The sequence below is a fragment of the Bradysia coprophila genome, unplaced genomic scaffold, assembly GCF_014529535.1.
Source record: "Bradysia coprophila strain Holo2 unplaced genomic scaffold, BU_Bcop_v1 contig_732, whole genome shotgun sequence".
NCBI lineage: Eukaryota > Metazoa > Arthropoda > Insecta > Diptera > Sciaridae > Bradysia > Bradysia coprophila.
The window spans coordinates 3148244-3168508 of record NW_023503972.1 but is presented as its reverse complement, the minus strand read 5'-3'; the positions used below and the strand labels follow the sequence as shown (position 1 = coordinate 3168508).

Here is a 20265-nt window from a genome sequence, read left to right as displayed (position 1 = left end):
AATTGAAAATAAAGATACCCGTGTCTCGTCTTTTGACGAAAAAACTTGAAACCGGAAAGATTTTTAACTTTATAAATTCCTGAAATATGTGATTTGCGCCATTTTCCACCCAAATTCCACATAAGGTCTTAAGTTTGCCACTTTGCAATTACAGTAGTATGAGTAGTATTGTTCACTCAGTTCATCCAGTTTTGACTGATTCACTGAATTTTGTTTTGATGAAATGTCAAATCGGGACAGTAAATTTTAAATCTCAAACAAGTTTGTGTCGAAAATTTGGAGTATTTCGCGTAAAACAAAGTGATTCAGTTTAAATTTCGCACAGAAAATAGTTCCGAGTGTGCTCATGCTAGTGTCTTAAACAGAATTTAGGACAAATTCTCCGAAATACTTTTAAAGACAAATTAATTTGGTCAAACATTGTAGGTGTTGTGAAAATCTCATTTTTAAAAGTAATTTGGTGTGAATTGTGCCATTCAGTGTTCAATTCCTTAATTTTATGTGCCTAGAAATTGCCTGCAATACGTTTCGTGCTAATTCAATCGGTAAAATGTGAAGAAAACATACAAAAATATGTTGCCATGCAGGTAAACAAAATTCTTGACATGTCTGTTGTGAAGATAGTCGTAAGTGACACCACAAAACTGAAATTTTTTTATCCGTTAATTTAAAAAATGATTTTTTTGGCGGAAATGCTTTTATTTGAATGTGTGCATGATTCCGGTAAAATAAAATAGTGATAAAGTCACCACTATTGATGACCTTTAAAATGGCATCATTGGTTAAATATGATTGGCATAGTCTATTGATTTTACGTTACGTAAAAATTGATTTTACGTTTACGTTACTGATACATTAATCTACCATTTGTGTTCCTGGTTTTTCTACTTAATATCAGCCTGTCATGTAATCGTTCTCTTGCTCCCATTCGATTTTTTATGCTGTTTATTAATCTAATACGAAACAACAACACACCAAGCCCCTATAAATAACCTACAATAACAATCGTCAAATTGTTTTTATTTTAATTTTATTTAATATAGCAAAAATAATAAACTGAATCTTTGCGAAGATGATAACCTAACAGATTCTTATTACGAAAAAATCGCTCACGTATCACGTATACATAGGTCGAAGGTGTCGTAAATATTAAGCTAGAATATCGTCTGCGACAAAAAAATCTGTTTACTCGAGATAAGAGTGCGTTGTCGTAGCTACCATACCTAATAAAGTATGAAATTGCTAGCTAATCGCAGACTTTAGGCATTTTTTTGTATTGGCCAAAAATACAGTCAAAATTAGTCTGTAATTAATCTCATATTCTATTTTCAATTATGTGATAGACGACATTTTAGTAGCTTCGACATGTTGTATATTAAGCATACGACTACGATATGCAGTATCACACAAAGTTTATAAACACTGAATAAAATGCATACCCTCGGCAGATTAGAATTATTTTAGATCCCTACTTTCAGGTGAATTCATTTTTATAATGTTGCACAGTGATACCTCTCACGGCGCCGGTACTCAATGCCAAAAAAATATATCAGAAATTCGAAAACCATCCCCATTTGTTAGATTCTCTATTAATTTTATCAAAAGGTAATTGCGTTGTGGACGTTCAAAGTCAGTGGCTCAACATGGTGATATTTGATGTCATATGAAGGCTTTCAAAAATACGTTTCCAACAAGCCTATTTTTTCTTATAAATTTAGTTTTTTATGTTGGTATGATATACCACCAAGGAAGCCCACAACAAGAGGTTTTTCGAACGTTAAAAAATTTGCTCTGATGTGCTTGTTTGTAGTGCGTTGAATATATACGTTCATCATTTATAGGCGGAGGACATATTTGTGCCAGGAAGGTATATCCGTATGATAGATTTGAGATAACATAAAATTGACGTTAATATGCACGTAAGCGCTACAAAATGGATCGGAAAAAATAACTTAAATATGAGGCTTTCACGATGCAGTATAGTCTAAAATTCTCATATAAAATCTTTTTTTTTATGTTGGTATAGGCAACGCACTGTCAGTGACAGTGTTATGGTATATGCCACTCTGCGAATTTTCCATACAAAACATAGCTAACGCCGACCCGTACGAAACACCTATTCGTATCAAAAGCCTTTAATGTGAAACTCTTCATTTCTCTTACTTCATTTTCTTCTCTGCTGAAAAACTATTCTCCCTTTAAAATCACTTTCATTATCCACTCTTTGCCTTGTTATCATATACAACTAAATTGCCGGAGGCAATATAGACAGCCCCGTACGAAGACAAATTTCATAAATTCCTATTTAAACAGCTATATACCGCTATATTTACCTATATTTCACTGTAAATAAACATTTCACAGATAAATATATGCTATTATATAGCTCTATATGCCTGTATATAGCTCAATATAGCTGTATATAGGTATATATAGATGTCCCTATATGGAATCCCTGAAACCCCACACACATAACAAATTATTTCCATGTTAACAGAAACTCTCTAAGTATCATTTTTCCCAAGATATTTCTATTTTACTAAAATCCAATATGGCCGCCGGCAGCCATTTTGTTAGGAGACCGGAAATAGTACCGACGCTTTATATTCGTTAATACCTTTCAAACAAAAAAAAATTCATGAAATTCGGTCAAAATTTACTCGAGATATTGTCAAAATACACCACGTTCACTGTACTTCCGAGTACCAGATAAGAGCTCACTCCAAGAGACCTAGCTCACGCTCCGGAGAACATAATTTCATAAACTTTTTTTTCCCTGATTGGTACGGTCAATACCTATCTAATAAAGCTAAAACGAACGAAATATGTTCAAATGTGGCCGACCTACAAGCAAAAACTGCTTGCCGCCCGATGCCTGTTCCACACCAAGGGGTCTAACTCACGAGTCGGTCATCCGATTTCCATAAACTTTTTTTTTGTCGGTCGGTATTGTAAATACCTTTTATTTGACGTATCACTTACAAGTTTAACGTTTAAATGTCCGGAGATATCTTCGAAAAACTGAAAAGCACTTATTGGGCCACAGCTCGGGAGGGGTCGATCCAAAATCACTCATCTTCGAAGTTAGCCTGTCTTTTGACATTACCAAACGGGAAAAAAAAGAATTTTCAAAATCGGATGCGTTTTACTCAAGTTATCGTGCAGACAGACAGACGGACATTTTTTTTTTCGCGGATTTGGCATCTCTAGACAACCACAATAGGTTTCCCCTTACTCAGGGAGTCCAATTCGACGTGTTACAAACGTATGCGTAAACCTATAAGACCCCAGTACTTCGTACGAGTCTAAATAGGAGGGCAAATGACCGTTAAAAAATCTGTTCTTGTACCTGTTATTAGAGTGCGCTGCTTCAATGGACATTTTTCAAGTCTATTACTTCTTTTAGCCTAGGATTAAAAACCAAATCTTTTACTTCACTTGATTCAACAAATGTTCTAATATACATATACAAACCTACATAGGCTCGTTAATGTTCACTGCTGTCGATAACAGGTGACAAATCAAATAAGTGTACTCTTCTGCACATACTCAGACCATCAACTGAACCAAACATTTCGTGAAACACCAAAACATATCATCCATTAGTTTCAATATGGATCAGACATCCGTTAACTCATCCAAATTGAACCAAAAGATTGAAAACGTGCGTAGTTTTGTTTATTCATCTAAACCAAATTGAACTAAGAAATTGAAACCTGCGTAGTTTTGTCTACATTTCGTTATCTTATTGTTTACCAGCGACTGATCGCGCAAAATTTCGTTTTTTTCCATTGGATGTACTTGCGCTTGTGATAAGTTCAAATCCGCAAATCAGTATCCCACTAACTCGCAAACCGTTTAAGTAGCAACCAAATTGCAATTTCTCGTTTAGTCGGTCAATCGCACTGGAGTGTTAAATGATTTATTGGTACGTGAACAATATCACACCGATCGGCAGAGACGAAGAAGAATCGAAAAGACTTAAAGCACAAAGTAGATTGTTCAATCGCCTATCGTCAAAGTTATCGCTGAATCGAGGGAATAATAAGAATTATTACTACAACTGCTTCCAACTCACTGGAACGAAGTGAAGAGCTAACACCTCTAGATATTGTGAGTGATTTTTCGACATTTTTTTTTAAACCAAGTTAAAAACGTTATTCATGACCACAAGATAATGAAGTGAATACGCTGCTGAAATGTAGTGTACTGATTAGAAAGAATAATTATGCATTTCTTGTGTTACAAGGAAATATGTAATCCAGTACAACTAAGGCTATAAACTTTGGTGAGGTGAATTCATTTTTGTTGCCATCGTCATATTATCTTGTGACCAATATTGTTGCACCTAAGTTTGTATGGAAGCTATGTAATCGAATTCACCTCACCACTAACTGAAACTTGAAGCAAACAAATTCAATAAGCGTGCTGCATAACGAAACTAAATTAACCTGAAAGTAACTGCGTGCGTCACTACACATTTGCATTACCTTCAGTGTTTATATACTTTGGTCACGCAGGTCACCATTTTATTAGATACACCTATAAAAATTTTGTCCAGCTCAGCTGTAGTCGTTGTACGAATGTACTGTACAAATTCGGGACAAGTACATTATGTTAACGTAGCAGTAATATTTACAGTACAGCTGTATCAATGTTGTCTCATCGAAAAATAAAAGTTGTACAGAAAATATTATTCAGAGTTCATAAATTTTCATCTTTAAACTATTTAGTACGTTTATTTACGTCAACTTATTTAAAAAAAAAAAAAAACTGCCGTCCGTGCGATTCGAACTCGGGACCTCCGACACTCCAGTCCACCACCTTACCCATGTCCCAACTCAGTACTTGTGTTTGGAAGACATTATGGGAAAGCTATCTTATAACATCGTACGTCTCCACTGTACTGTCTTGCTGAACATTTATGTTCAGTTGATCAGTATTGTGAAATTGAACTTTAAAAGTTCTCGTATTTTAATACTGTTGTGTGGTAATGTAATTTCCAAATGTTCAAGAAGGAAGTTTTTTTTCTGTAAATTATTTGTTAGGAATTTGTAAGACTTAAGTCTTCTTCTCCTATTCTATAATTCTAAGAATAAATATTTTGAAAGAAAAAGTTAAGTTTCCGGCAGATGGGCTTTTGTCACATATTATTTAGACACCCAACAGTCTGACAGAAGCTTATTAAAATTAAGGGTAGCAACATAGTCAATTTTACTAATACGTCATTGCTGTCTCGCTCAAAAGCGGTTAAAACGCAACTAGTACTACACATGTGTACGTCAAATTTGTTATCCTTTGTTTGCAGACTTCAGTTTTTTCATTTCATGATTTTGTATGCGAATGAAAACTAAAAGTGAGAAATTTTTCTTAGGAAAAGCTGTTTATTCATTTTTTTGAGCAAAATGTTTGAAAATGTGTTAAGAATCGATTGCGTGGATTTACTTAATCAGTGCCTCTTTCTCACAAGCATCGAGGCTGAGTTCTTTCGCCGGCTACATTTATGACAAAATTCGTGGAATAACGTGTGCTCCTTAAGTGCTAACTTTCGAACAGAAGAGAAAGATTGATATTTACGAATGTCAAAAAATAGGTTTATAGTGTAACAAAATCATTTACCAAGTCATTTATTTAAAAAATTTCTTGAGCCTTCATTATTCAAATACGTTATTATTCAAAACTTGAATATCTGAATTTAGTAGGGGGGCATTTCGTCAAAAAAAGTGATTTGCCTTCCTATGGATTTTATAAAAAATGTTTTGATGGGATTATTTTGAGTATTATTAGTAGTCAAAAAAACACTAATTAGAAAAATTCAAGGTCAACAAGGTTTTTTTTAACAAACAAAATTTCACCCGCCAATATAAAATCAGCGGTACAATATAAACACTTCATTTCTTCCATTATTTTCAACGGAGATTGTGTATAAAATATAAAATTAATTAAACAACACGACATTTACGTGGAATCATCATCGAAAATTAAACTTTCGCGTACTTTGTTAACGTAGGTAAAAACGATTCTTCTTCTTCTTCTACATATACGTCGGTTCTTTATTCGTATGTACAAATGCACGCATGAATGAAGAACCGACGTCATTAAGTGCATCTTGTACTTACGTTAACAAAGATCGCGAACGTTCATATTTCGGATTCCACGTAAGTGTCGCGTTATTTAGTTAATTTTATATTTTATATACAATCTCTGTTGAAAATCATGGAATGTCGCCGAAGAAACGGATTGTTTATATTGTACCGCCGATTTTATATTGGCGGTCGAAATTTTGTTTGTTAAAAAAAACTTGTTGATCCGCGACCTAAAAAATTTCTAATTAGTGTTTTTTTGACTACTAATAATAATACTCAAAATAATCCCATCAAAACATTTTCGCTAATAATTTAGGATGGCTAGACACCAAATGCCCCTCTACTAATTACAAATAGTTCCTAAATTGTCTCGAAAGTTCGTGCAGTGTTTAGTCTCATTTAACATTATGGACGTTTTCACGACCACTACATTCAAATTGGCATTCATTCAGCTATAGTGTACATTGTCCATCTGAATGGTACTTTGAATCTGTCACAAATCATGTACTGCTCTGCTGTACAAATTCGGGACAAGTACATTTGTTAACGTAGCAGTATATTTGTTAACGTAACAGAACAGTAGTACATCTTAGCTGTACATAGTACTGTCATTACGTTCAAAATTCAGCAATTACGTACAATAGTACAATATAGAGATATGCTGAAAACTAATGTTCAGCTGTGTAGTAAAAAGAACTGCACGGGTACCATACCCAAATATTTTTTTTATAGGTGTACGCGGGAACACAACACTAACGATGATTTCTGATGGTCACTATGACGATAATCATCACTAGAGGCGTTTCCGTATCTGCGTGACCTCCCCAAAGTGTTCAGCCCAAAGTTGAAATATATCTAACTCACGAAATTCGTCAAAAGAATTCAGGTTAGCTCGCTGAGTTTGTGTTTATTACTCGGTATAGTGTACCAATGCATGTGTGCCAACTGGTAACAATAAAAACATAAAAACTCACCGATGACCGGTGGCGACTCGCTTGATGAACGAATAATGTCAGAACAAATTTCTTGTTCTATTGTATGTGAAAGAGTTCGTGTAACCAACGCACTTCAAGCATGAGTGGAGCTCTAAATAGAGTACTCAAACTGGACAGTGTATCATACAAATTTTGGCACTGTAAACACGTTTGGAAAGACTTTTCATATAAAATAATACTCTCTATTTGGCATCTGTCACTCGAAGCAACTTTCAGAATTTTCAGTTATAGAAAAGTTGTGTGTCACCTGCGTGACCTCCCAAAGCTAACAATCTTGGTCTAACGATCACATCCATTATTCTTTGTTTAGAATTCGTCGAAATGCCAGAAGCTGATTCGGTATTCCGTGCCCGATCCGATGGTATATCCGCAGAAGGTGTACGCGATCAATACGCCGATGGGAAAGCAGCCAAAGTCTGGAAGGTGTACATTGGTGACAAAAGTTCTCGAACCGATAACTATCGCCAATTCTTGGTGAATTTACTGCGTGAAAAGGGCTGCAAACGTATATTGGATACGGCATGTGGCACCGGCATCGACTCCATTATGCTGGTTGAGGAAGGTTTTGAAGTTGTGTCAGTGGATGCTTCTGATAAAATGTTGAAATATGCGTTGAAGGAGAGATGGAACCGACGCCACGAAAAGGGTTTCGACAAATGGGGTATGATAATAGGCTAATGGGAGGTTTTGTGAACTTTGAATAAAAAAAAACTTTGCAAAATAGTGATCGAGGAAGCGAACTGGTTAACCGTCGCCAAAGATATTGAGCCTTTCGTGAACGGTGGTTTCGACGCCGTACTGTGTTTGGGTAATTCATTTGCTCATATGTTGGACAGTTTCGGCGATCAACGGGAACAGAAACGAGCCATTCAAAATTTCAAAGAATGCGTCAAGCCAGGAGGACTGTTGCTCATCGATCACAGAAATTATGACTACATTATGAACACCGGATGCACACCACCGAAATGCATTTACTACAATGTAAGTAAAATTTATGGGACGCCATGGTTTCTAATAGTTTGCATCCGCTCCGGAGAGACTTGTGCTCAGAAAACTCTATTTCAATTTTCAGAGCAAACATACCTCCGACATCAAAACATCTGTGTTATACATCGAAGGAAAGCCATATTTGATAACATTAGACTACTTGATCGATACTGGTGACGAGATCAGTGAATTTCGACTTTCCTACTACCCGCACAAATTGGACGTGTTCAGTAAAATGTTGACAGACGTTTTCGGGACGTCCACCAAACATGAGATCTATGGAGACTTCAAACAGCTGAAAGAAATTGACGTACCAGGATTTTATATTCATTTGATAGAAAAATCAACATTATGAACAGAGTCAAAGCACTGTAGACAGTGCTATGACTGAGCCAAAAATAATTCGATGAATTGATTAAAGTCTACTATTCCACTGTAAACAGTCGTTCGTTGCAAATTTTTCATGTTAAGACCGTCAACCGGATCCGATCCTAAATGAGTCGACAAAGTTGTAGGAATGTGTAACGTACAACTAGAGGTGTGCGCCGATCTTAAAATAGTCGGCGGCGGTGCGCCGACTGGTAAGGGATCGGCGGCGGCGCGCCGGAAGAAATTTATAGTCGGCGGCGGTGCGCCGATCGGCGCGCCGATAAATTTACAAAAAATCTAAACTTTCGAAAATAATGCAAAAACATTTGAAAAAGCGTGCGCAATCATTTTTCCGAACACTGAAATCTTACTATCTTGTAATCTGAAGTATCAACCACTTATACAAGGGGAATCAACTGAGGCGTATCTCACCTTTTATATTGTGTACAATGTACAATCACCTATTATTTTGAAAACATCTAATTTAATGAATCCAAGAATGATTAATGAGTTTGCGTAAATGACATGTAAGCTATAAGTCAAATTATAATTTGGAAATTTTAAGTCACATCTTCATACCAGATGTTCTGCAGGCTTCTTATTTCCAACTTATAATTTATGTCATTTACGCAAACTCACTACTATTATCTTTCGATTTATGCAATAACCGTTCCCGTTGCCTTTAGTCCATCTTCGATGAAGGAGTGAGATCGTAGTAGAAGGTTTTCGCAAATAAGAGATTTAGATAAACTTAAATTTATAAGTAATAAGTGCATAGACTACCCCAAAATGATTTTTTTTCCCAAATTTTTTAAATAAAGCAGCTAAAAATTGAAAATAAAGATACCCGTGTCTCGTCTTTTTGACGAAAAAACTTGAAACCGGAAAGATTTTCCACTTTATAAATTCCTAAAACACGTGATTTGCGCCATTTTCCACCCAAATTCCACATAAGGTCTTAAGTTTGCCACTTTACAATTACAGTAGTTTTGACTGATTCACTGAATTTTGTTCTCCTTCTTCTTCCTCTTATATGCACAGAAAATAGAGTAACGTACCCAAGAGTTCACGTTAAGTGAGGATACAGAAAAGACAAATGCTGTTTCGACCTCGGGTATCGATGGCGGTCTCGGGCCAGCGTGATCTGACCATCCTCAGTAGTATCCATCGATACCCTTCCCAAGACAGCAGCAAACTTTTTCTTTGGACTAGTATTCATATGGCGACCATATAAAAGACGAGCTATAGGTAGACCACCAGAGAGATGGACAAACGGAATTAAGAATATTGCAGGTACAAACTGGCAGCAAATGGCAATGGATAGCAGTGGATAGAAACAGGCTGAAAAAGAAGAAGAAGAAGTATTTAAAAATATGCATAAAACACTTGCCATCTACTGATAGAAATAGGATACGTTATAGAAAGCTACTTCGAAGATAACCCTATCGTAGCATCAGAAACAAAATCACCGTCGTACAGTGCAAGTAAGAAGAAAAACCCAAAGTTTCAACAAAAAATTTTTAACAAAAAACTCCTTTCTACGCATATAGAAACATAGCAGCATATAGAAACCTGACTTATAAATTAAGAGCGATAAACATTTGCTAAAACCTTGTACATGTACTCAGGCACACACTTTTGTATAGATTTTTCAATTTAAGTTTATATTTATTGTCGCCCATTAAAATTTCTGAAAGCACTAAACGCGAGACTAAACGTATAAAATTTCGGCGCGACGAAAATACAATCGGCGGCGGCGGCGGCGTGAGCTATTATTTTTCGGCGGTGGCGCGCCGAAAATTTAGCAAAAAAATCGGCGGTGCGCCGGCGTAAAATCGGCGGTGCACACCTCTACGTACAACTCACGTAAGGCTCTAAACTTTGGTGAGGTCACGCAGACCGTCATTTTATTAGATACGCGGGAACACACCACGTCTGATGACCCCAAAATTTACAGTCTTGCAACTCACGTTCTGAAAATGGCGCTTAATTTGAAAAATGTCAAAGTTTGTGTTAGTTGCCGCCGTTGCCGCTGTTCTCGATATTTGTGTTGTGATTATTGTTTTTTTTTGTGTAGTAGTAGTGTGTTTGCTTATCTATTCTATATTATATCAATGGATTTACCAGGAATACTCGTTACTCCGTAATCCAGAAAAAATGTTAATTTTCAAAAACTACTTTTGAAGGAAAATGGAAATTTTATAATCTTAAGGTAGTAAAACAGAAATGTTGAACTTTGATCTGTCATTTATAATCTTATCTCTGAATCACAAACTTTTTCGAAATCGTATGGGGAAAGAGGAGATGCGAAAATTTGAGGCTTGTGACAAATCGCACCATGGAATCGCTGAGAACGCCCACCTCGAATGCTCAAGAGCGAATTCACCAAAACTTCGAACAACTTATATGGAATTGGGATTCAAGCCGACGGCGATCCAAACGATCTATGGCAAAAATGAATTTTCGCTCCATTCGCGTAACAACATATTTCCCGAAATTTTTTTGTTGGGATGTCATGGTAATTAGAAAAATTGTCGCCAAAATCGCTGTTTGTCAATAACTCCAACAAGTTGTGAATAAGATCAAATTTTGTGCTCGAAAAAACGTTATTTGGGGAACGTCAAAGTTCGAAAATTTTCCAAAATTTGATGGGTTCAGACAATACTCTCTCTAGAAAACAAACTCTCAGCTCTATGTGTCAAATTCACACCTATTCTACAAACACTATTCTACATTTGACCGACAACGCTGTAATTTATATGTAAATTCAAAAGGCGATTCTTTCACCACCTTAATAAAAGTAGTTTGTTTGCTAGAGAGAGTGTTGGTTGTGATGAATTGTGAAAAATCAACATAATTTATTTCTCTGACAAAGACTATGGCCGAGTGGTGGGATATCAATGAATAGTGTTTGATGTCAACGACAAAACTCCAGGCTAAAGCTTCCTGCTTCTAACTTTCCTAGCCGCCCAGAGCCATTCAAAAATTTCAGTTTTTTCGGGTGTTGAGTAATTCCGCGCCGCGTCATTCACAATAACCCACAAAGTGACATTTTCGTTATACAAAATGTGTCATTTTGTCAATTATTGTGAATGACGCGGCGCGAAATTCCTAGCAGCCGCACACAATTTGAAATTATTCACATCTTTTTGGAGTTAATGATGAAAAACGATTTTCGATATAATTTCTGTTTTTTTTTTTTTTTCAAAATGGTCAGTCATTCCAACATAATTTTTTCGGGATCGCCGTCGGTTTGAATCCCGTCTGTTCGAAGATATTGCGAATTGTTGGCGTTCTCCATTTGACCTCTTGTTCGGAAAAATGTTCGTAAATGATATGGAAATCGATAAGTAGTAATTAATAGTTAATTTGCATCACTTGGATTGAAACCACGAAGTTACAGTATACGTGAGAATTCGTATACCGAGAGAATAATTGTTGCATGAGTTGAGTATGTATGTTTCGTCGAGACGAATCATACATACGTATGCAAAAATTATTCTCGTGGTATACAAATTCACACATATACTGTGATTGAGTGGTTTCAATCCTGTGATGCACAAAATTTTACACTTGCCACACCATGAAATAGACAAACAACAAAAACAAATACAAAGCATTTCTATCGCATTTGTACACATCGTTCAAGGTTAAACTTAAATGTACAGAAGAAGAAGAAGAATAAGAATAAAAACGAAACCGAAAATACGCGATACAAAGCCAAACGAGTCGATCGTTCGATGTTCATTATAATACGGAGAGTAAGCTCCACCTTCGTTTTCATTTAAAATCAAATTTCTCTCTTTGGCGAATAACGTAAATAACCACAGTAAATGCCACTGTTAAGTAAAACATTGCTCACATCCCTAGACCTGTTTACAAGGTCTGCTGAAAAATGTGGTTTCCGATAACTTTTGGCGTGTGATTTTCAGTGTTTTCATGGTGAGGCGAGTGTAAAATAATTTTTCAATTCAATTTGTCATAAAATCTTTGTATAATTGTTGCATAATTGATTATCTTAATTTACAATCCGCTCGGACATAAATAATAACAGTGTAGTACACTGTACCACATTTGACACATCATGTGGTCGGTATTTCATTACGGTCGACCTCTATCATTGGTGTCTGCAGACGACATCCAGTTCCAAGTCGGACAACTTTACAACAAGACTGTTTAACTTTTGACTACCTCTCGAAACAGACAGCAATGAAGGCTAGAGTAATACTCTTAGAGTATGTAAAAATACATTTCTAATTGTTGTCGTAGGCTCAACATTCGATACACCTACACCGCAATTGTTAGTATAACTCATGTCTTCGGAGTGTTTTTCTTAAATTTCAACAATTCCAATTCTCACTACATGTTACGCACCTGTGTACATTACGCCAGTTGTCTATGCGTGCGAGCGTTAGCAGTTAATCCGAGTATAAAGAACGTCTGGGACGTAGAAGAACAAAGATGCGCATTAATATTGCTAAGTATTTTGAGGTGAATGTATGTCGGTCTTTGCTACAAAATCATTCGTTGGAGTTCTCTATTTCGCAGCTTGTTCGTAAAAATATTCGAATAAAAAATAATTGTTATCGATAGATCTATCTATCAGAGGTAGTAATTAAAATAATTTTTAGTTTATCATAAAATCTTTGTAATTGTTGCACAATCGTTTATATTACTACCTTACCCTTCATATTGAGAGCCAAACCTTCATAACTTGTTCGAGAATATCCGCTCGTTTCAATTCAATCATTAAGAGAGGATTTTAAAGAAGAAAACAGCAGAGAAAGAAAACTATTATTGGACGTACGTAATTTCTAATTTTTACAGCACTGCTCCTTAAAAGCATTGCTGTGGTCCTGGTCTTTAATTACTCATCAGAGCTTTCATAAGCAACAATCAGTATGTGCGTGCTAGCTAATATTCATTCAGTAGTCACCCGATTTTCATTCGCAGAGTCACAGTGTTAAAGAACTTGCGTTGGCAGAATCCATTTGATTTATGAAAGTTTTACCGTTCAGCACAATCAACGCCATGATGCTACAGCTGAAAATAATTATTACTCTTCTGTCAGCAACGGTCTGGTGCCATCATTACTCTGATTTAATCAATCGACTGAATGAATTATATCATTTCGATCATAATATTTTCTTGTTGGACCCCTCGGTCGACTTCTGTCGTTGGTTTCCACAGACGACATCAAGTTCGAAGTCGGACAACTTTACACCACAAACAGTCTCTACTTTTGACGACTTCGCGGAACAGACAGTAGCAAAGGCTAAAACTGGCAAAAATACATTTCTAATTGTTGTCGTAGGTTTAAAATTTAATGCATCGAAATTGTTAGGTCCGGTTAAAGCCATTCGAGCGTTTGAAATCAATGTTAAAATTGGCATGTTTTTCACTAGCAGAGTCACTTCATTGGATATCATAGAGCAATTGTTCCGCTGGATTTGGAGTATTAGTATTGTCAACATTTTTAGTGTATTTTACTTAAGTTTTAAGGACCTATCATTCAACGTTTTCACATACGATCCTTTTGGAACGTTTGACTTGATTAATGTGACAAGTGGTGAGTCTCTTCGGAAACTCTTTCCCTCCAAGACACCTAATTATCGCAAGCATCCGCTTCGACTTATAAAAGTTCGTGAAATAAGGAACTCTTACATTGAAAGGAAATTTTTTGAAACAGTTCGGATGGTTTTAAATGCCTCGATGACGCAGTTACCTATAGGTTACGCGGAGATTGCAAACGGCAAATTAATTGGAGATATAATTTCCCACGAAAATTTCGTAGAACCAACTTCGACAGTACTGTACCCATATCGACAGTCCATTTTACTGTTGATCGTTCCTCATGCTCAGCCGTATACAAGTTTCCTTGCATATTTGCAAAATGGAACTGGAACGTGGACCCTTCTTTTTGTGTACACTTTTGTCGTAATTGTGGCATCATCGTTCCTACTCATCGTTTCTAGCTATTTGCATGAGAAGAAAATTTTACTTTTCCAATGTATCGCCGACGTCGTCAATCTCTTAATGAACGATAATGGAGCCATCCGATACCGAAATCTTCATTGTGCAGACGCTTTCATCATGGTACCTTTAACCTTTACCGGACTAATTGTGATGAACGGCATTCTGTCAAGATTCCACAGTTACATTACGACGCCTATCTACCAGCCGCAAATTAACTCAATTGAAGATCTTTACAAATCCACAATTCCGATTGTGGCTAGTGAAACCGAATGGAAAGACAGGTTGGTTCAACTGTTGGAAGATTTTTCTAAGCATGGCGGATGGAGTGACAAGGTCCATGGGATATCTCTTCATCAACTAACAACGGAATTCAAAACATTTAACAATTCCATAGCGTTTGTGCTGCCCGATGTTCAGGGACTAAAACTTATAGAAGTACAAAAACGGTTGACCCTAAAGGCGTACCATGTATTGGGCGAGTCAGTTGGTAGATATTTGGTATCATATGTAATAAGATCGGATTTTCCATTCATGGAAACTATAAACGACATAATTCACCGATTGAATGGTGCAGGATTAATCGATAAGTGGCTAAAAGAAGCTAACGAAATAGGGCAGGAAGGAGTATTGGAGCTGAAAGTAAGCCATCAAATTACAATCACTGAAGCATCGGACCTGAATGAATTTCCAATACCGACAGTTATCTGGTGTGGCTGGACTGTAAGTTCAATTGCCTTTATTTGCGAAATAATTTGGAACAAAATCAAGCCACACCGACGTATTCGAAAGGCAATGAAGTGCAAAAGCTTATGTACATTGTCGAGCTGACCGTCGTAACTGAACGGAAAAATTACTTCCTCCATTCCGAAGAACATTTAACAATTGCATCGGCTTCGCCTCGTTTGGACAAGCTTGCGACTAGTCCAAAAAAAATCCATTTTCGTTGCTCGTAACCCAAAGCACTATGTCACGAGCTGTCCATTTTTCCATATATTTTTGACGTATCGTTAGCAAAAATTATGTTACTACCTTGCACCTCAAGTCCCTAACAGATAGAAGACAATTTAGCGATTGGGCCATCACCAAACCATCGTCTCTGTGGATCCTAAACTCGTTAGTCCGTAAAAATAGGCGAGGCGACCTGCTGTTGTGTCTACCAAATCAATTAAATAGCTGAACACGACTTCCATTCTGCCTAATTGAACATATAGATATAGATGAATTGTGGAAGATATCCCGAAACATTGGGGATGCATTTACACGGATCGGATTTTGAGATTAGTTTCGGAGTTAGCCGAAATTGAACTGCAGCTAATTGAAGAAATTGATCGTTATCTACAATATAAAGGCTTTTCTTTATCCCAGTAAAATACACGTGAAAATGCTCGCGAAACAGTCTACCTATGCTTTCTAATTATATCACCGTGTTGCTATTGAACTTCACAATATTTTATAAATTTCTCCGATTAGTTTATCGATCTGTTGAATGTTTGAAAACGTTCCCACGCTATTTCGACTCATATTACGAAACACATGCACCATATGCATAGGGGACTTGCATTTAAAATATTCATTTGCCGCAGACGCATTTATAGCAAACCGTATCGTGCTACAACATTATTCGTCCATCCAGTAGTGTTAAAAGGTGCAGTCAACAGGTTGCATAAAATAAAATCATTCAGTTTGTGGCGTGGTTGAATGTTAATACTATTAACCTGTTCACGGTCGTTTGAAAAGCGTCACAATGGGAATTCCATTTAATTCTTCGGAGACACCTATGTCGAGACCAAACACCGATAATTCTTACAATGAAAAGTTAAATTTGGATACAACTGATTCACAGACCGTTGCCTCGATTCAACCTCCGAAATCGATAGAGCCAGCTGAATTTGACTTGGACGTACCAACGATCGAAGTAATATCTTTACCAACAGAAAAAATTAAACCAGAGCATCGAAGTAGCGTAAAGGAGTTTTTCCGGCAACTGATTGGTATTACACCTGGCAAGTATTCAATTTTAGTTCTATGCTGACTAGCTATCGTTCATTACATTTGCCTACTACCAACGCACTTCAAGCATACTTGTACTTGGCAGCTGTCATTAGAAGCACTTTTGCTTGAAATGCGTTTGTTACTTTTTAAAAATAAAGTTCAAAAAAAAATAAAAGCTGCCGCACTGCTTGGACTAAATCATATCGGGATAAATGGGATGAGCCCAGTCGGGACTCAGGGGATTCAATTTAGTAAGAAGAAGTTCGGCACCACTCGGAAAAAAGCTCGGAAAAGCCAGACCCCGAAATATAAGAGAAGCACTTGTCCTGGGCTCAACCTTTCATGTCAATGTAGATTCAATCAGATTACCTAAAATGTTCACCTGCATTTTTCAGTCAGTGTGCCAGGTCTGAGGTATATTTATGTTCGATACATTTGTTTCTAGGCATAATTATACTTTTGCTAACCGGGATACAACTATGTTGGGCTGTGTCAGAGTTCGATATGGCTGTTTACAACAAAATGTATTCGGATTCAATATACAAAATTGGAATGATAATAGTATGCGGTTTCTATCTCGGAGCAATGTTGGGTCAATTGGTTGGTGCAATTTTAGTTGTTCATCTGAGAAAGAAATTCATTTATGTGAGTATACGTTTTCGGTACATCATACAGTGAGTAGAAATGTGAGCTTTTCTCAATCACTTATTCTCTCAATGTCAAGTTGATATTGAACAATCAACTTAAATCTTTTGTCTAAAATATCGCGTACTTTAATGCAAAATCTTGTCCTTCATTGGTTTTTCGTATATTTTCTATAATATTAACCTGTTACAGACGGCAAGCATATGACCAATATTATCATCAGGTCTATTACTTCAATAGATCAATCTGTTTTTTATCGGTTGATTTCAAATCTTGTACTTCAATTTTTTAACATTTATTTTACTATATAAACACAAAGTTGATTATCACAAAGGAACTTACGTAAAATGAACCAAAAATATTCTTCGTCTGTGTAATGGATCATTTTCGCAGGGGGCAAACTGTCTTCTAATGGTCAACTTTCGCATAGGGTGCTCAATAAAATAATGTGAAACGTTTTACATTCATGGAAATCATTTGATTGCAAAATATTCAACTTTAGACCTTACCCGGAATCCTTATGAAATTTCGTAGAATAGCGTTGGCTGCCCCTATTAAGGAAACATTTTCCAGAACAAGATCTTGTAATAAATGTTGTAATAACTGCAGCTGGCAGGGAAAATTCTAATTTTTTTTTTATGACACTGCGAAACTTTTGTCAGTCTACAATTGAAGATTGTGACAAAATCCAATGAGAAAAGTGGTCAAAATGGCTACAAATGGCTATCACAGAGATTTTTCCGAAAAAATGTGAGAATAGTAATTGAGAAGCACAGTTACCCCTAATATGTACGCAGCACCACCAACAATTATATTCAAACTTTGTCTTTTTCCTTATCTGTCTCCAGTTGGTTTGCGCCTTTCTTCTCATCGTCAGTGGTGAACTCCTAAAAAATTGTTACGTAGCACCATACCATATAATCGGACGCATTTTGCTGGGACTTGTACATTCAATTGCTCAGCTGACTGTAATCACTTATGCATCCGAGGCGACAACAAAAGGCATTCGCATCAAACTTCTGTCATCTTTGGCATTTATCAACATGTTATCGATCTGGATGGGAACAGGACTCGCAATCGGCAATACGGGTTTCAATGAGGATTTAATTGAAAATCCTGAAAATGCTACAATTGCACTCGAAGATAGGGAGTATGTGGTTGATGATCTAAATATTGTTTCGATCTCTGGCATGGTTATTATGGTGATCGCAAGCATAGCGTTAATATTGACACCATTCATAACCAGAGAAAGCATACCGTTCTTAGTACGTAACAAGAGCAACGAGATTGCTTACAAGGAATTCGTTGCTCTTGCTCAGATAAGTGAAAATGACTCAAGTTCAGTAGGCGAATTTGAGAAATGGAAGAATTCTATTTTGATGCATCCACAACACTCCATGCACATTTTCCGGAAAGAAAATTTTAAATCTTTGATGTTGTTATATCACACTCGCATTCTGAGCTTATTGTTTAACAGCATTTTTGTATCCGTCATGTTCACGCGTGTACTACTTTTTGATGAGGAGACGAATCTCAAATGGTTCTATAATGAGACAATGTCATATGATATCAAAGAGATGGAATATTCACTGGATGTGCTGCTTGGATTTAAGACAATTGCATTTACGTGTGGAGTAGTTCTTCTACTGTTCGGTATGAAATGGAAAATCAATCGATTTTGCTATAAATTAGCCTTCGTGTGGGGTTTGAGTGCATTTGTCATCTATGTGACTTACAGTTGCTTGGATGTTATGAAGTTTAAACCACCGGTTCTCGTAATGGCAATTTTTGTATATTCCATCATGACTATTTACATGATAGTACCGTTTAAGCTTGACGTTCTACAATATGGACAAATTGCAGAAATTTACGATGAAGAAAATGGCAATTACAAATTATGGAGCCTGGCTTTCGTTGGTTGCCTCGAACATTTTCTGCACATTTTGCTCTTGATGACTATATTTTTGTTCCCATCATTGGGCGCTCTGCTAACTGATTTTGGAATTTTTTACATCAGTCTATGGCTGTTGAAAAATGTGCCCAGTGATGGGGCGGTTTGTCCCTTGAAAAATGTATTCAGGAAAGTAACAAACCTGAAATATTTAAAATACTAGATCGATCAATACTAGATCTAGATCTCTTCTGATTTGTTTCGTAAATTGTATAGATAAACGACCGACAGTCGATGCAAATCAGACCCTCATAAGGCTATGGATTTGATTGATTTGCAGATCAGTATTTTACCAGGGAGTGGTTTGAATTTTTAGTCAAACATTAATATTGAAATATTGAAGTAATAGATTTTCTTTCAAACATTACGAGACAGTTTAAACAAATGAATTAACAAATTTAAAGAATTATTTTTTCTCAGAAGTTTTTTTTACTGTTAGAGAGATAGATATTTGTAGTTTTAAAATAAATGTGCAACAAAGTGCAGGGACCATAATGAGACATATAAAGCGTTCAAAGAAGTTTCAAATCAGTTCACAGATCGAAACCGTGGCCGAAACCATTCACTATAAATTAACTGTCAGTCGTTGATCGATCAAAAATAAAACTAGAAGTTTATAGTTGTGGTCACAGCAACGCACTTCCAGCATGGTACTCTAAATAGGGTACTGAAATTTGACAGTGTGTCACACAACTGTAAAACACTGTAAAAATATTTTCATGTAAAATAGAGTCCTTTCTGCAACTAAACACTATGATTACTTTTGCTTGAAGTGCGTTGGTCAAAGTTTTTTTTTCAAGTTCACTGTGCACTATACCGATATTATTTTGCAAAAGTTACGTAAATCTGAAATGACCGCTGTGAAATTCGTTTATTAATTGAAGAGTACACACGGTGCGACTGAACAACTTTTTTTTGGAATGTACTTTCGCTACTTTTGCATGAAATCACTGGAAAACAATTAAAAAAACTTTTTGCAAAAAAACTACACCCTGGGTACACTGTACAGTACAGCCAATAAAATCAACTTTCTTCAAAAGGCGCCAAGTAAAATATTTTAAATTCATGTCAAAACTACTTGTGGACGCCCTCTAGTGATTTAACATCTAAAAGTAGCAATGGCGCATGACCTGTCAAAAAAAAGTGGTTTAGCCGCACCGTGTACATATAAAATCTTAAGAAATCTGCAAGTTTTTCATGTTTTCACCAGTTCACGTCCCTCGTTAATGTTTCTCTTTGTCATGCGTCGAGGCCGAAAACAGGG

At 36.4% G+C, this 20265-nt stretch overlaps 2 protein-coding genes across 4 annotated transcripts; both read left to right on the top strand.

Annotated features, from left to right (window-relative positions):
- The first annotated feature begins 1416 nt into the window (after positions 1 to 1416).
- Positions 1417 to 8514, top strand: LOC119084046 (glycine N-methyltransferase). 3 transcript variants are annotated; one of them, XM_037193881.1, is made up of 5 exons: positions 1417 to 1435; positions 7392 to 7742; positions 7806 to 8062; positions 8154 to 8418; positions 8465 to 8514. In XM_037193881.1, coding segments are annotated over exons 1-5 (879 nt in total). In that variant the 5' UTR covers positions 1417 to 1431; the 3' UTR covers positions 8467 to 8514. The 3 variants fall into 3 exon arrangements, with proteins under 3 accessions (XP_037049776.1, XP_037049775.1, XP_037049777.1); XM_037193882.1 differs by lacking the exons at positions 1417 to 1435; positions 8465 to 8514 and adding exons at positions 3824 to 4117; positions 6978 to 6980 and having other exon boundaries at positions 8154 to 8458; XM_037193880.1 differs by lacking the exon at positions 8465 to 8514 and having other exon boundaries at positions 8154 to 8458.
- Positions 8515 to 16036: 7522 nt separating this feature from the next.
- On the top strand, positions 16037 to 19196 carry LOC119084026. Its single transcript, XM_037193847.1, has 3 exons — positions 16037 to 16416; positions 16851 to 17050; positions 17899 to 19196. Exons 1-3 carry the CDS (start codon positions 16158 to 16160, stop codon positions 19162 to 19164), a joined length of 1725 nt encoding a protein of 574 aa, XP_037049742.1. The 5' UTR covers positions 16037 to 16157; the 3' UTR covers positions 19165 to 19196.
- Positions 19197 to 20265: the final 1069 nt, after the last annotated feature.